At 42.8% G+C, this 18,187-nt stretch overlaps 2 protein-coding genes across 17 annotated transcripts in view; both read right to left on the reverse strand.

Moving 5' to 3' along the window:
• The window catches only part of kcnq5a (potassium voltage-gated channel, KQT-like subfamily, member 5a), a 186,113-nt gene extending 182,638 nt beyond the window's left edge, over positions 1-3,475 (reverse strand). For all 8 annotated transcript variants that reach the window (XM_035400960.1, XM_035400955.1, XM_035400959.1 and 5 more), the window contains exon 1: positions 1,787-3,475. In XM_035400960.1, coding sequence (XP_035256851.1) covers positions 1,787-2,148 — 362 coding nt within the window. In that variant the 5' untranslated portion in view covers positions 2,149-3,475. The remainder of the gene's footprint in view (positions 1-1,786) is intronic.
• Positions 3,476-16,965: 13,490 nt separating this feature from the next.
• The window catches only part of LOC118217999 (regulating synaptic membrane exocytosis protein 1-like), a 107,903-nt gene continuing 106,681 nt past the window's right edge, over positions 16,966-18,187 (reverse strand). For all 9 annotated transcript variants that reach the window (XM_035400287.1, XM_035400289.1, XM_035400286.1 and 6 more), the window contains one exon: positions 16,966-17,833. In XM_035400287.1, the coding sequence (XP_035256178.1) occupies positions 17,615-17,833 (219 nt within the window). In that variant the 3' untranslated portion in view covers positions 16,966-17,614. The remainder of the gene's footprint in view (positions 17,834-18,187) is intronic.

Consider the following 18,187-nt stretch of genomic DNA (forward strand, 5'->3'; position numbering starts at 1 on the left):
GCTACTGCTGCTGATGCTACTGCTTTTACTATTACTACTACTACCACTACTACTAGTACTACTGCTGCTACTACTACTGCTACTACTAGTACTACTACTGCTACTACTACTGTCACTACTGCTACCACTACAGCTAATGTCCAGTGACAGTCTTATGTCTAATTTATCATAATACTGTTGGCACTCGACACAGATGGGAATGTTTGCCAAAGTTTAATGACAATTTACTTAATGGAAAAAAAACAGAATTAACACCTTGTGTCGCTGCATTTGTTTAACACTGGCAGTGAGAAATATATGTTCGTGCTGAGAAACAGCTTCCCTATCTAGAGGACCTATGTCCTCAGTGTTAAGAGATTGGTCACCTTACCCAGCTTCCTGGAAGTGGGCAATCTATCCCTGAATTCTTTCCAGAGATTAGTATCTGCTGGAGATGTCTCTCACTCTCTCTCTCTCTCTGTTTCTGTATCTCTTTCTCTCTCACCCCCTCTCTCTCTCGCTCCCCCCACCCCCCACCCTACCCTACCTCTCAAAGGACTCTTGGTCTGTTTACCAAAACACTGGTGCTCCAGACCCAGAGAGCATCTCCTCCTATTTCCTGCTAGATTTTCATAAGAGACGGGAAAACAAAACTGGAAAAGCCAAGGGAATGAAGCAGTGAGGGAAAAGTGGGTCTGCCCACCGTCACACCCCGTAAACACTACAGGACATGCCGGAGTCAGAGGAATATCGTTTACTGCATGCGTGAGCGCAGTTTCATTTCAATAACAGTCATTTACACAGCGAACGCTGCCAAGGAAAAACAGTCTTGTTTTTAACGTTTAGTGAATATTTTCAAATCCTGCGCAGCTAATGTTTATTTTATTTAATTTTTTTACAGCTAGCACCCACTGAAGTCAGTTTTACACACGAGCTGGTCGGGGAAAGATTGAACCGTCTGAACAGTAATTGCTATGGTTTGTCACGCTTTGTTGACCAAAGAGGCTGTACTTGCGTGCTAAAAGCCACAATTTGCGCTAATAGAGACAGAGAGCTTGCAAAACAAACACTCCCACAAGCGCTGCTTATAATTTTCCACTCTAACACTCATCATTGGCCTAATCTTGGATCAGACCCATGTGAGCTCACATCAGTTCATCACAACACCCAGCTGCTGCAATGAAACAATCCAAACCGCGGTGTCCCAGAACGCATCTTATTATTGTTTTTTTTTCCAACTTGGATTACATATATTAACAACAAAACGAATTACAACCACACATTTCCAAAAGGACAATAATATTTTTTACATTGGTCATTAAAGTTCAGCTATGAATTCCATCACTTAAATGCACACGACATTGTGAATACCGATATTACATTAGAACGAGTTATTGTGAAATTCAGTTTTGACGTGGGGAAAAAAACAGACATCAAAAATGCAGCACCACAGGAAACGCGATACTACTTTCAGTGATTTTGAAAACCGATACAGCATAACTGTCATGCGCAGGTGCAGTATTTATAAGCCAAAAAAAAGTTTAGAAGTAGGCCCGCATCAGCAGGGATTAATCTTATTCAAAAATACAATTCACTTTTACATATGTATGCAAAAAAGAGCCTTGTGTTAACCCAAGGTAAATTCTCATGAAACTGAACAGTTAAATGTTTTGCAACAGGAGTGGGAGGACGGATTTTTCACCAGCTTCACATGGGATGTGAATCACCCATCCACCGCGCCAGTACACGCTGCACACCGAGCGATGTGGTTGCCCGGAGATGCGAAGGGAAATGCGTAGCTACTTACACGAATGCGTGGTACACAAATGCCCAGGCACGTGGTCTCTCCAGGACATTGTAGAGGAAATTCTGCAGCCGCCGGTAGCGTGCGTTCCTGCGGCCGCTCTGTGCGCTGTAGATGAGCGGTTTCCCGAGCAAGCTTAGGCGGGCTCCTTGCTTCCCTCGCAGGCTGTCCGCGCTCCCGGCACCTGTTGTGCCCGGCGTAGCGCCAGAGCCACTCAGCAAACCATCCCCGGCTCTGGCCGAGTTGTTCATCGTCCTTCGACCAGACTCGACATCTTTAAAGCCATAGCCCTCCGCGCGGTGCCCCGAGGAGGTTTTCATCCAGAGCCCAGAGCTGCCCTCATCTCCGCTGTGGTTGCGGGGCATGGCATCACCAGCGCGAGCTGGCAGTGCGCTTTGGAGCCTGGGAGCATGCACAAACAACAGTAGTTGCGCAGGGCGGCTTTGGAGTAGACGACTAAAATATAAAAATACAATATCTTCTCCGCTGTTTTGAGCCTTCAGTGAAATAAAGAAATTTATATAAAGCAAGTGAATATGTGTAATGTATCTAAAATTCGTTCTATCGGGTCATCAGTGTATTCAAGTATTCCGGGATTTGTAGAAAGTGCTAAAATTCACAGTGCTCTGGCCATCTGAGACAAACACTGGGTGAGGGGGGTTTTGAAGGAGTGTCACTGTCTCCAGGGGTCGGAATTTGGAGAGGGGAGGGAAGCACCCAGCAGACCCTTAGGTCTCTAATCCTTCACACTCAGTTTGCAGTGTGGCATCCATGTGCACAGGAAGTGCGGAGCGTAGATGAGCTGCGAACCCCGAGCGACGCCGTTAACGAAGAACAAGCTGTTGCTTTCAATCCAAGTCATTAATGTCGCTCCTTTCGCGCGCGCATCGTTCCAATTGCTTTTTGTGTGAAATGACAGCAAGCATCGGCCCAAAATGAAACATTCTGGCAGTCCCTTCCGAGAAGGAAATTCGTGGTTACCGTTTTGTGTACTTTTGTCACCAATAGGACGTAAGCTTGACCGTTAAGATTGACATCGCAAACCTGCACAAGTCCTTCTTCCCTGCGACGGTCATGTATCCCATTTACTTCCTAAGAATCAGTCAAAAAAGTATATGTTCCGAGAAATAACAAGTATTCCGTTTTTGTTCCATCCTCGGTGCATCTGGGAATCCATGTACAGACGCCGGGAAACAGTGCGCCAAAGAGCGCTGTACGTATTCAGTCCGACTGCATGTAGTTTTCTATTTAGAAGCACAAGTTCTTTTTACAGAGGTAGTGCTAGGCGAGCACTAAATTGGAACGCTGACATCAATTACATAAAATATAACTTCAGAGTTGAGGAGATACTCGACCCAGAAAGCAACGGAGCATTTGTCTGTCATCCCATAACAGAGAAATATGTGACTAATTCTCTACTTACACATGAGAGTCAGCACCATTCCCGCTGTCGGCGTTCTTCCGTGGAAAGAGGAAATATTCAGTGCGCGTCAAACCAAATGAGATACGACGATGCAGAGTATCTTATTTATTTTAGATATTAAAGTAAACTGAACCCATCAATATTTTGGCTTGCGACTCAGTCTCGTTTTCCATTTGCTTTTGCCAGTAGTGTGACTCGCTTTCACTCTCTTAGCGTCTCTATTCTAAGGCACAGAGCTTCTGTCAGACGAAACACGTGACCTAAACTGAAACGACAGGCATACACCGACACGCACGCGGTGTCAAGCCGGGCACCCACCGCACGCGTCGCGTAAGCGTCGCGTAAGCAGCAGGGCGAAGCAGCACGGCGCGACGCGTAGGGTGTCTCCACTGGTTCCGTTTGTGTCGCGCAAAGGCTTGCGTAAAAGCTCTATATTCCTAGTAGCTCTCGCAGTCTGCAGTGGGCTTACATCGTGTATTTCACGTTTGTTCAGGACTTTTGATTATGGGTAAGCGAATACTTGGTGAGAGACCTTTTTCAGTCTGTTAATTTGGTAATATTTTTTAACACATGTAAATACGTGAGAAAGTAAACGCTTTAAATAATTACCATAAGCTTAAATCGCAACGTAGCCTACATAATAATCAATCTCAAACTGCATTAATTTATTTGCTTGGTTAACAAGCGTGCCAACTTTATGAAGAATATGTAATGATAATAATAATAATAATAATAAAAATAAATAATCCATAATCAACCATTGGGAATTCCCGTGTCGTCTTGTTATTCACGTCAAAACATTTATATGATAATATTTAGTAAAATCAGTTAATCGTCAAAAAGATAGCGTAACAGTTTAAACTTAAAGGGATATGAACACCACAACGTCATGAACAGCGGAAGCTTTGCAGTAGCCTACAAGTGCAATAAAGGCTTGCTTAAAACTTCATTTATAAAATAGGTGCATTTTAATCGGCAAGACCACTAAATCTGATTTTTTAAAGCACTGTGGATTATCTGATTTTATTAACAAGCCCTTTTTGAAAGCACGGCGAACGAAGACATCGGAAAAGTCAAATAGGTTGGTTAAAAACTACCTTCCAACACTCGAGCTAACAAACCGCTGCTCGGTGCATTCACTTCTCCATCATTCAATAGGCTACGTCTTTCTGTGGTGTATTTTCAAATTTACCCCGCCTCCTCCGCAAAATAAGATAGCGAAACTAAGTTTGCCCTTTTCCCAGGTTCCAGTTTTTTTTTTTTCCTGCCAGGACGATAGAAAAACGAAAAGGCTTGTATTTTTTAGCTGCTTATAAAATATCTGGTGTTTATCTGGTTTTATCTTTCTCCACTACTGCAAGAGGGAACTAGGGACACACCCCCAGTAATATAAGGATGAAATATAAATCAGAGCATGTATACCTAGCATTTTAGAGCATATTTCTGTGTATAAACAGGCCATCGTGACGCGCGACAAGCCGAAAAAATAGAACTGAAGCGAAAAACTACGCTTCAGTTCGCTTGTGTCGCGCGAGCTTCGCAGCCGGTACGCGACGCGTTCGCATCTGGTGGAGACGACGTCGCCCGCTGCCGTTGTAATAACAGTACTTCAACTACGCTTCAGTTACGCGCGTAATACGCGCGTAGTGCGCTCGCGGCCGATACGCGTGCGGTGGGTGCCCGGCTTCAGAGGGTCCGCGATTGCCAACATGGCAGAATGGTAACGCAGCACGCAGCCCATATCCAGGAGCCCGGCTCATGTGGTGGGTGTCCCGGGCTCGCGCCTTCCTTCCGGCGCATCTATCCATTTCCCTCAAATTATCAAAGTCCGAACAGAATTTCACGCAGAAGAAAATATTACCTCATTAAAAGTCTCTTTGGAAGAGCCAATTGAATAACAATGTTTAAATTAAAATTATACGAGTCAAATATAGCTACTCGTTACACACAATTTTAGGAAAAGAAAGCGCTTAATTCTGTATATTATAGTCTTTGATGGGTCATGTTTTGTAATGCTTGGAATAGCGTCAACTACGAATCAAACTAGTATGTAATTGTATGTTGGCCTACAGTAAAAATTGTGCATCCACTGAAATGAAACAATGTTATGTATGGCTGTATACGCAGTAAGCTCATGTATAAAAATGTGCATCATCCCGCAAAGACTACGCTATCCTTTAAAAAGAAGAAATAAAGAAAGTAAAGTTGAAAGCCAACGGCTAAATCATGGCCATAATCTGTAAACTCTGAAACCAATATAGAACGTCAGTGATTGTAAAGAGTCTCCTGCTGTGGTCGTCCTCTGCCGGCCCAAACCTCCCTGTCCCCGGTCACAGCTGTTCCCTCTCCCCGGCTGCTTTAAATATTTGCCGATGAAAAATGGACCATTGAATTTGGATACGGTTTTCCTATACGGGTTTGTATATCATGCGTATAACCTAGACCACTGTACGCACGCATTAATGCACAGCGATCAATACTTGAGACATAGTAATTTTGTTGTGTTACGTTGGCCTTTCTTATATATTCTGAAAGATAAATATAGTTTTGGTGAAATTTTGGACGAATGTAATGTCCTGTATCAAATAACCAGGAAAGCCTGCGAGATAAACTTTTACAATCTGTCATTAGTGAAACACGTCGAGGTCCCGATTCATCGGTGCTTTTACGGAATGATTCTATTGCGCCAGTAATATTGTAAGCGCGCATAAATCCAATCTGTACGATTTGGTTTTTGGATTTTAAAAACAAACTCACTGATATACGTACTCGCATGTGCAAAAGAACAACTTTCAGCTTTTTAGTGGCAAAACAGCCGGAGTGTAAGTGTGCTTGTCCGTGTGTTTTGGTCAGTTCTTCTCATTTGAAATGTTAGAAACACAGTAAATAACGGCTTCATTGCCTGTTTATGTGGGCCTACCTCATAAAATATTTAACGCCTATTATACTGCAACTCACAGGACGCGGCTACTGTCGTACTATGAGAACACAATCTTTCTATTAGGCTATTTAAATTTTTTGTCTGGCATGTAATGTAAATAGCAACATACAGATTTTTGCACATAGTTTTTCTCTTCAATGAATCTCCGGTTTCCATCTTTAAATGTCAAACTTATTATTTTTTTTTTAGTCGTTCAATAGAGGTATTATATTAAGCACGTCTATTAAAACATACAGAAATAAATATAAAATGATATATGCATGCCTCTCGTCCTTTATGTACTGAGTTTTATAATCTGCACGCATATTAAAATGATAGATATTATCATTAGAAATGCTTCCAGATATTGACAATGCAAAGATTCATCCTCAATTGGATTTAATAGTCCATAATCTAGTCTCTCGATGATGTAACAGTAAATTTGAATCTGCGAGTAAATTAAAAACCTGCCAGTAAAGTGGCCATTACATTTCTGGATGAATCGTGACCGCAGTCTAATTCTATTGCTGCGCTGACGCGTCATTCCTTTCAAATACAGCTAATCGGAGACAAAGTGAATCTAATGACAGGACACCCGTCTGCACTTTTATCTCTTTTTCTAAGAATAGAATTGGGAAATATGGGCGTACCATCTGCCTTTTATGAATTCACTGAAATTAGGACTATCCAACATCTGCTCGTTTAATTTAGACAGGAATCGCAAGTGAACATCGCAATCAAACAACAATTCGAAAAGGCAAAAATGCGAACAGCCTTTTGCCACCGGACGCCTTCGGGGCAAATGAGTTTGACTCGGGAGCTTATTTGAGTTGTAGAACAAACGTAGGGAGAGTGGGGGCGATATCTCTCATTCTAGCTTCTAGTCTCACACCCGAGTCTCAGCCCAGGACTCAAGGGGCTCAAATGGCTGGCCTGCTCTGCGCACATTGGGTCTGTGTTGCGGGGGCGACTGAACACGGGTCACTGCAAGAGTTCTTCGCCTCTTTCCAGGACTGAGAGGCTGGAGGCAAGGGGGATCAGGCCACCTTTAAGCACAATGAGCAAAAGCGCAAGTTCGAGCGCTACTGAAGAGGTTTCTAACAGAAACGCACCCTCTATTGGTGTAAGGTTGTTGGTGCAGTCTCAGCTGGTGGGAAAAAAACAGCTTGAAAACTATGAACGCTTTTGGTTTGGTAAAATAAATGTGATAAATTGTTCACAGTATTACTGGCCTGTATCAACTGCAGTCTTTCTGCATAAAGAACTGAAAAGCTAAATGTTAACAGGTTCAGTCTGCTCCAAAATAAATAAATAAATAAATAAATAAAACAACTATAACTTCAGGTTAAAGGAACTGCCCCAATGCCTGAGTTTATTCAGTGCATGGGTGGTGTCCCCCACACAATGAAGCACAGTTTGTGCTTTGGTCATCCAGGGATAGGAGGGTTCCACTTGGCAGTATGAGAGCATGCTGTACCGGGCACTAGCAAGTCCACCTGTTAACCTGCGCATGAAGCGTCTTCCTCCAACACATACCTGCGCAAGGCTGAATTTCAAGCCTCACATCCCAGTAGGCACGAGCCCCAATCCACATGGAATGCATATAGCTCAGGTTTTATCCGGATACAGCCTGGCTATATCCTGATAAAACCTGAGCTAAATTAATGCTAACATGAGCTAACCTAGTCTGTTTATGTCAAAACATCTCTCAACCTAGATCTTTACCCCTCTAGACGTCTAGATTCCAGCTGGATTCAGGCTTGTGATCACTGGGATGCCGTGGAAAAGTGCACGCATTTGCCTGCATTCTCCAGGAATCAACTACGAGGATGCGAGGACTGTTGCGGCATGAGCATGTTGGGGAATTCCAATCTGGTAGAAAAACGGGGAAAAGTGATATTCCAAACGGAATGTTCTGAACAGCCATTTCAGTTCAGTGACCTAATGGTATAAACGCCTAAACAGGTAACATATAAGAAAAACTGTTCGGCTATACTAGTCTTAGGCCCTTCCATTTCAGAACTGATAATGCTAAATGATTACACAGGTTTAACGGCTTTTATTGAGTGCCATTTTATTTGAATCATTGTCTATTAAATTGCCTTTTAATTTTCTTTTTTGCTGTAAAGCAATAAGAATGCTTCCAAAATATTACCGTTCGTTAAACTGCAGGGACGGCTTTCCTGTCAGAGACATACATGAAGCACGAAGTGACACTTGAACAGCGTCAGTCGAATCACGCTCTAATTGCAATGATTTAATTATTGTTTCCTAAGGCTGAACTGAAAGCCTAATGTTTTCCCTCTTTGATTTAGATTCGTATTGCTCTTTCTCTTCCATGCTTCGGGTATCTGACAGCGCGGTCTGTGTTTCCTCCTGTTTGGCGAATGTAGCGGCTTTAGCCTTTATGAGTGTGTAAAACAAAGGGCATCACGTTTCCCCTTTGGCAGAGGAACAGACAGCATTTCATCTGCCAGTTAACCATTCGCACATCTCTTATCTGGCACATTGATAGTGTACAGAATACACGTCTGCAGCAAGCATTATTGTACAATCAAATATAATTAGCGAAGAGCCCAATCAAACCAGCCAACATGGCCGGACCCAATCGCTGTGTTTAAAGAACACCTTGGATTTTTTTTTTTTTTTTTTTTTTGAAGTCACACCTGAGCCCGTAATTAAACACACAGAAAAGGTATTTCTTTAAAGCTTTGTTTCAGAACAAAAAGTGCTTGAGTTGCTTTCCTGGACAAACAATAGTAAGGATATTAAGCATGTATTATTTTGCGTGTATAACACCATTTAAAAGCAGAGTAGCACACAATGCTTCACAATGGACATGAAAAAAAACCTCATTTAAAAAAATGGGAATAAAATAAATAGTGGCCCCTTAAAGGCAATCAAGCTAAATTGGTGATACTAAACACAAAACTAAACATGGCATCACGTAATGATAGGAGCTCTGGGCTCTGGGTAATGGCCACCTTTACATTTCAAAGAATAACATTCATGAAGGCTGTTCCGGAATGCTGTCGAAATTCCGAGGATCTTAATCCTAAAGAGGCCACCGGAAAAGCATTCCCAATAACAGCTGATCTGGCGAATAGCATCAGGAAGAGCCCTCCGGTCTCAGTCCAGGAAACGAGGTGGAGAGAAGCTCAGGTTCCTGTTCTCCTTTCTCTATGCCACTGCTCTTCAGACAGAGTGTTGTTTAGGATGACCTGATTACTTCTGTAATGCCACTGATCTTCAGACAGAGTATTGTTTAGGATGACCTGATTCCTTTTCGTCTTTCTCTAATGCCACTGCTCTCCAGACAGAGTATTGTTTAGGATGACCTGATTCCTTTTCGTCTTTCTCTAATGCCACTGCTCTCCAGACAGAGTATCGTTTAGAATGACCTGATTACTTCTGTAATGCCACTGATCTTCAGACAGAGTAACGTTTAGGATGACCTGATTACTTATCTAATGCCACTGCTCTTCAGACAGAGTATCGTTTAGGATGACCTGATTACTTCTGTTATGCCACTGATCTTCAGACAGAGTATCGTTTAGGATGACCTGATTACTTCTGTTATGCCACTGATCTTCAGACAGAGTATTGTTTAGGATGACCTGATTCCTTCTCTTCTTTCTCTAATGCCACTGCTCTTCAGATAGAGTATCGTTTAGGATGAGCTGACCACAGAGTAGAAGCTCATTCAGTGTGCCTGCACCACTCCAAACTGCTCATCTTTGCATCAAAGCGACTGCCTCTGCATTTCGCATCATTAGAATATGGCACCGAGCGTGAAATGTCTTCAAGGACAGACACACTACACACTGATAAATATCTGTGGCATCCATACTGAGAAGACGGGGTCCCCTACCTCACAGAGACCTGCAGCTAGCTGGGATTTTGGCAGTAACGCAGTGCAATTTCGCACAAAGCATTTGAGGACATTTGATTTGAGTGTTTAAGCCTCCCCTGGGAGTCTGTCAGCGGGGGCCATATTTCTGCAGCGCTGAAAGACAGCACAGCGCTGAAAGCCTGCGTGAGCACAGGCATGTTCTCCCATAACCCCAGACATAAAAATACTGAGGAGATTATATGGCCATCGGGATCAAGGCAATGGGAAATGAATAATGAGTCTTAAAGTACTGGTAATAGATTCATTTGAGAGATGGAGTTCGACTCTTGGTCTGCTTTTTAACATATTTGCACGAATGGGCATAAATCAGCTTCCTTTTAAAATGTAAAAAATTTTCACAGCTGTGACTGGTATCTGAACTTCACAGCAAGCAAGACTGCACTGGCTTCACTTTAAGCATCCACTAGGATGAGAGGTGAGTGTGTGTGTGTGTATATATATATATACACATATGCATGTACTGTATATGCATGTGTGTGTATACATGCATACACATATGCAAGTTCAGCAATCAGCAATCACTAAAACATTTACTAAATTGAGTTTGAGGAAGAAGTGTAACACTTGTTCTTACCGGGAAGTCAAAGTTAAGGACCAATGCTGATTGGAAACAGGCTGTTAGCCTGGCAGCTACTCAGCTGGCCCAGAATGCAGCTCTGCCTGTCCAATACACTTTATACACAGGCTTTATGTTGCTTTGTGGGTCCACTTAAAACATGGTCCTCACAAACCCTAAAATTAGCACACACATTACGTTTGTAGTTCAACTGTGCAAGTAACAATATACATGGTTGAAATCCAAGGCTTAGGAGATCAGGCCATGTGGCCAAGCACAGGGAAACAGTTTAAAACGCAGTAAGGAAAGTGAGAATGACTGGCTGAATACATTGTCTTATCGAAATATATATTTTCCTTTCCGCATATTTTCCATACAATGGGTACGAATGCAGGCAGCCTAAATTTTAATGTGTCATATAATAAGTACAGATTCACAGAAATTACTGCGCGAATCATGAGCAGACACTTGCCTCCTGAGAGATGCAGGTCGATCTTTCAATAACAAACAGCAACAGAAAACGTTTTTCAGTCACCTGAGTTCTTCATTCAGAATGTCCAATTCTCAACTGCATGCTGCTTCAGAACAAAATATGGTGCACTTTAAAACGAAAGTGAGCTTCACACAAGGTGAACACCTCTGGGAAATGCAAAATAGCTATATTACGTGCACATTAATGCAAATGGAAACTTTCAGTTCACAGACAACACATATCTTACCTCACACTTTGGGCTGCATTTGTGTAAGTTAGCAATCATTCCCACCTCATTACAATCTGCTCACAATATAGCAAATAGTAAAAAGCGTGCAGTTCAAATCACATGATAATGCTATCCCCACAGACAGATTTGAGAAGCATCATGGAGGTTTTGGACAAAATTTCAATAAACCAAGTGCACTATATCTGCCATATTAATGTAGCTTTTGTTAATGTTCGTATTTCTGTCCAATTTAAAGTTTTTGTAGGACACAAAATTCCCCAATATCTGTCCCACTAAACCAGGGGTGCACTAGTCTGGTTGGCGGGACGGTCTGCGTGCTGGTTTTTATTCACACCAGTGACTTTAGTTTTTGTTTCCCCCCTCTACGAACTACACTGGTTCACTGCTGGCACAGTAAAATCTTTAGGATACTATTGCAGACTGCAGCTGAAGCTGGTGCTTATGCAAATGTCTGATCAAGATCAAGTACTTGCTGTTGAAGATATACAAAGATTATTAGAATCAGGTGTGCCAAATTGGGGTTGAAATTAATACATACTGGATGGTGGATCTCTAAGAACAGGGTTGGTTATACTGTGCTGACAAATGAATGAATGAATACCAGCTATATCATGCCGAATCATCCATTCATGTATCAAAATGATTAGTTCAGAGTACTGTACTAACGTGAGCTATTGAACTGTACACAAGTTGTTTATATATTTATTTATGGATTGATTGATTGATTGATTGATTGATTGATTTATGATGGTGCAAGTCCAAGGAATGACACATCCATTTTAATCACACCAAGTGCAACACTGCATTCGTTTCCTAACATCACTGAATCAGAAGAAATGCGATGGCCCAAAACTTGAGTCCTGCATAACGCGCACTCTCTGATGAGCCAGAAGCGCATTTAATACTGGCCAACAAAGTCATGCGTTTTTTTAACTATACTTTATAGTGTATAAATGCAAAATATGATACTTTTTATAGAATTATTACTTATGCAAGCATCTGGCTCAGACTGTTGGCCTAAAAACAACATTTGTTGCAAGTTAGTCCTTCAAAGATAAATGTGAATGCATTAAATACTTTACATTTCAGCTCCAGATTATTACAGAATTTAGCAGATATCTGGAGCGTGCTCACTAGATGCCATTAAGTGCATAGCAGGGCACATAAAACAAGTTTATTAACTCTGAGACTCCCCTCTCTGTATCGCTGGATGTTGCTTTAATTTAACTGCAGTCCCGCACTCTGCAGTGTGTTTGGACAGAGCTAAGCACTTAGCTTGGTCTTCGCTGCTGAAATGGGCCTCAGTGGTCTAGGAACACCAGCTGTAATGAGAAGCTGGTTCAGCTAGATAGTGCTCCATCTCTCAGTCGTGCAACCCAAAATGGTTCATTAATGATTTGGGATTTGTTTGCAGAAGAATTGAGGAAATGTGTGTTCAGGGGGAGGAGTCGGCCTGGTGACATCACGCCCATCGGAGCAGGGCCAATCTGCAGCGGAACGCCTGTTTGAGTTCACCTGCATGACCTGGAAACACACAGGGTTAGCTGCAGGGCGCTTGGCTGGAGTTTAAACCCCTAGGCCACAAAACTGCATTGAATCTGGAACATCTAATCCTTAGTTCACAGATTTAAAAAGTTGTTCCAATTGTAATGCAGTTCTGTGGTCTAGATGTTTAAATCTGAGGTTTAAACTGCTGCTAGGCACACCGAAGATCAGCCACAGTATCCCCAATTAATTCAGTTATAATTTAGTAACTCAGAGCTGACATTAAAAGGGAAGTTTCACACATAAATACGAGGATCCATTTTAGATGGGATAGTTTATGATAAAAGGTTATGCATTGGCCCGGGGCAGAAGGTCATATACTCTTTATTGAAGGGTGAAAGCAGCCCCTCTGAACTGATCTTGTTCATTGGAAGATGATCACAGTTCAGATTCATGGCCTTGCTGCTCAGCTATTGCAGCCTTTAAAGCAAAAAAAAAATTTCACACTTTAATTTTATTCATTACAATTTTACAAGGTAATAATTCACGTTCTGGGATTTTTGGTATAACTTCAATTTTTGCACGTGTTTTTTTTCCCAATTGTACCAGAGAGTTTGAAGAGCAATAAATAAATATTTGAGATATTTGGCTTCTGTCAACCTGCAGGCTTGTCAATGCTGCACTCAAGGCATTCAAGGGCTCCAAATACACACCAGTAACTCCACAGCAGTTTAGTACATCAATATTATGTTTCCAGAGGCTGTATATGAACATGTTTATAATACTCAGTCAGAATTATGAATAGACTATACGGCATATGAACATGTTTATAACACTCAGTCAGAATTATGAACAGACTGTACGGCATACAAACATGTTTATAACACTCAGTCAGAATTATGAACAGACTGTACGGCATATAAACATGTTTATAACACTTGGTCAGAATTATGAATAGACTGTATGGTAATTCTCTCTTTGAACGCAGTGGTCTCAGGTTTCATACTCCAAATAGTTCCAATCAAAGATATTAAACAGAATTTTTAAAGAATAATCAGGTACTATAGATGCATACACTGCAAAATAAATGTTCAGAGTACTCAATACTCTAAGTTATTTAATAATCTAAGTTAAGCTCTAAACTCAAAATTCTTCTGAAGTTGCTTTGAAATTCTGAGTTCTCTCAACTTTGTTTTTACAGTGTACAGCATCCTAGAGGCATAGTGTTGGTGTAAAAACTGTTTTTTAGTTACATGAAATGTGCCTTTTATAGCATTAGCCACACACCCCTGAATGCCCAAGGCTGGCCACAGTAATGCCAGCAGATTGTCAGAAACTTCTCTAAAAATCTAAAATATCTTCTGTTGCACATATAAACTGCCTGGGCCGGTCAGAAACAATATACAGTATATATTTAAAACACCTGAAAGGAAACAATCCCTTTAAAGGTGATATTTGTTTGATGTATTTTAACTGGAAAGCATTTCCAGTTCCCGGTGTACATAACGTCTCTGCCAGTCTTTGGAATGAAGTGGGTCACATGACATCCGTCGCACTTCAATGAGGTGTGACAGCGACAGCTCACACACGGGAGAAATGGCTTCATAGCTAAAGTTTTCCACGTCTGTCCGTCAAGTATAGCAGTGGAACTCATTAAGGTCATAGGTCACTAAAACAGGAATTACTGTTATGATGTATGAGTGAATGTGCATATAACTTTTCCTTTGGTTAAATAACAACGCACTGGGCTTTCAGAAGAGCAGTGTACTGCTGAATACTGTCACCATCTCAGCTTCCACTCAGGAAGTGAAACAGTCAGTGATTGAAAGGCTAAATATCGCCCAGTCTTCAGGAAACTAATGACAAGGACCTCTGCATTTAAAATATATATGTATGAATTTGTTTGGGAACTGCTCCACTCAGCAAAATAGCAAGTCTGTAATAGTTTGAAAATTTTTAAAAACCAGACATGAGTGAAGTTTGGGGCAGGACACTACCCTTTTGTGATCATCAGCATAGAATTAAATATTATGAATTTCAGGCAACAACATGATTCTTTCCTTTGCTTCGACTGAGTGTGATTAAAATCCTGGCACTAGGTGGGGCTAGAGACTTTAAAACAGTGAACACTATGGCCTGCTTCCTGAACTAATCTTTATACATTACATTTAGTGTGCTTGTTTAATAATGCCAGGGGGCATAGACCTAACTTTATGTAGAAAAGAAAAAAATAAGTTTTTAATAAAATTTAAGTGTGAAGCTACAAAAGGAAATATGAATCGTAATAATCACTGAATTTTACAAACAAGATTTACAAATGAAAAATAACTTTTTAAAAAAATGACATTTCTTCCACACAATCTTTTTATTTGTAAATAATAAAAATGAACTCTTTAATATAAAACATACACGTCATTTGAGCCACATCTGTTATTACAAACAAGAAATGTCGCAGTTAATGCTTTTTCTGTTTCAGTGGAACACGTAAATTGTAAACAATCAGCATTTCTTCAATAATACTGACAAAGTAAAGATAGCCTCACGGGACAAGGGAAAGTAAACTTTATTTAACAGGGTTACATGACATGGTTTGGAGTGCATTTCTTCAGCACAGGGGCGCGTTTGGACTACTCTTGAATTGGTAGGAGGCTCCCAGGGTTCAGTTTGGCCATAATGTTGGGGGCGCGGGGGGGGGGGGGGGGGGGGGGGGGGGGGGGGCGGGGGGGGGGTGGGGGGGCTGTAGGGTTCCTACAGTACATGGGGCACGGTCCGCTCAGCGGTCCCATAATACACCACTTTGAATGGCTAAAATCAGTCGGCCTCTGTAAATATCAGCATACCACACACGGCTTTTTTTCTTCTTTTTTCTTTTTTTTTTTTTTTTTTTTACAAAATCTGTGTCGGTGTTTGTAAGGGTGATTGTGTACATATATTTTCTATTTCATATATTTATATATCTATATAACTTTCTTAATGTTTTTCTATAATCATACTTCATGTACAGTTAGCTCTTGTTTATACACCACTTCTATGCTAGTCCCAGTCCCATAGTAGTAGACTACAGTGTACACCAACAAGTTCAGCAATAGGGGACTTGGGACTGCTCAGTACCACAGTACTATACAGCACTTTTTCCATAGGGTAAAAAAAGAAAAATAAATGTATTTATAAAACGTTTTGTAGACGTTTGGCACCAGAAGGAAGGCTATGGTCTGGTCTGGGCTGAGCTGGGCCAACCGTCTACATCTGATACGAATGGCTTCGGTCTCTTGGTTATAATTTTTATTCATTTATTTCATTTTTTTTTCAAAAAATTTTTTATAGTAAGTACGAGCAAACTGTACAACTACATGCAACATACAAGCTGGCCTACTGTATGTGGAACTAACACACATTTAGTTTAAATCACGTGTTCTTCTGTCTTGTATTACAAATGAGCATGCAGCTTGGAACAGATCCAGAGTCATGCGGCTCTCACTGGTAGGAGGAGTCGGTGGCCTATAGGTGGGGGAAGGGGGCGGATTTGTCACACACCCCCCCCCCTCCGCCAGGCACACCCCTACACAATCTAACCATCACATTCACATCAATGCTTTGGAGGGTCAGTACGACTCTGTTCCTCCAAAATTTAGGCAAAGACAAAATGGAATGTTCGGGGTGGGGGGGTGGGGGGAGGGGGCAAAGCTAACCATAGTTTGGTTCTTAGTGATTTTCTTTTCCCCAAACAGTTAAAATTTTTGCATGTGGAAAAAAAAATATTGTGCTTGCATTAATCCATAGATGATATAAATCTAAGTCTGATTAACCTAAAACAAAAAAAAAATGATATCAGAAAATGAAAACAACCTGAATGTGAGCAGAGTTTGTTCAAAATGGAAACTCCTGTAGGAGTCGTGTTCAGGACGGGGGCATGGGGGCATGGGGGGATGGGGGGTCGGGGGCATGGAGGGATGGGGGAATGGGGGGATGGGGGGTCGGGGGCACGTGGGATGGGGGGTCAGGGGCATGGGGGGGTCGGGGGAATGGGGGCATGGGGGGTTGGGGGTCCGGGGCATGGGGGCATGGGGGTTGGGGGGTCCGGGGCATGGGGGGATGGAGGGTCGGGGGCATGGGGGGTTGGGGGCATGGGGGTCGGGGGCATGGGGGCATGGGGGCATGGGGGTTGGGGGGTCCGGGGCATGGGGGCATGGGGGGATGGAGGGTCGGGGGCATGGAATGGACCGGAAAGGCCCGGTGGTGCAGCGAGCAGAGGCTGCTGTAAACACACAGGAAGGGCCTTTCCCAAACCTGGGCCCAAACCTGGGCGGGACCCAAACCTGGGCCCTCCGAAAGGACCTGACCTCTGCCCCCTGGCCTGTCTCGGCTCAGGGACTGACGTGCAGAAGCGGCCCCGCAGAGACAATCAAAATGGCAGCTTCAGCGGGTGGCCAGAGGAAGCCCGGGCGCTTAGACCCTCCTTTTATTCAGCTAAAACAATCTCTATTGGTTAAAACCAGCCTGGTAGGCATCAACACTGGTTTCTACATTAGTCACAAGCAGCATAGTCTGTTTCTGTTTTTTTTTCCCCCCCCCCTATATTTTGTGACAGCCCTGTTTCATGAAAAAAATATTTTGAATTAAACATAAAAGAAAATGTAAAAAAAAAAAAAAAAAAAAAAAAAAAACAAATAGAAAAGTTAACAAAAAAAAGTCTAAATAAAGCGCTCGTGTCGAAGTCGAGAGTAACTCGTGTGATTGTCAGGCTCCAGCGAAGCTCGGGTGGCGATTGGCGGGCTTCTGATTGTTGTCCTGCTCGGCGCGCCGATGTCCTCACTAGGACCGGGTTCCCGCCGGCCCGGAGGAGCTGTCCAGCGACGTCTGGGAGGCGCGCCGAGTCAGCGGCGCCAGCGTGGGGTCCACCAGCGAGGAGGGGGGAAACAGTTTGTACCAGCCAATCACCGTGCTGGATAGGTCCAGCTCCTCCAATAGGATCTGCGCCACTCCCATGAAGCATTTGTGGTCCATTCTCCCGTAGTCTCCCCAGACGATTACCTGAGGGGATGGAGAGAACGCGAAAGTGAAGGTGGAGCGCAAGGCGGTCGCGCGCCACGCTGGCGGGAACTCCGGCTTCCCCCCCTCGGTCCCGGTCCGGACGGCCGCGCCCCGTTCGCGCCAAAAGCGCAGCGCAACGTGCAGGCCCGGGAACAAACAGCCGCGGAAACCGTAGCCGCGGAAACCAAAGTCACCCAGCGACGGCGCTCCAGAACCGACCACAGGAATGTTCTACAGTGTCGTCTTGAGGAGGTGATGACATGGCTTCGGAAATATGGGGAAACCAATCAAATTAGCTGGTGTTTTTTTGAAAAAAGTGCTTCGAACTCATTGGAAGTATCGCGTCATTATCTA

Source organism: Anguilla anguilla, chromosome 18, assembly GCF_013347855.1.
Source record: "Anguilla anguilla isolate fAngAng1 chromosome 18, fAngAng1.pri, whole genome shotgun sequence".
In the NCBI taxonomy this organism is placed as follows: Eukaryota; Metazoa; Chordata; class Actinopteri; order Anguilliformes; family Anguillidae; genus Anguilla; species Anguilla anguilla.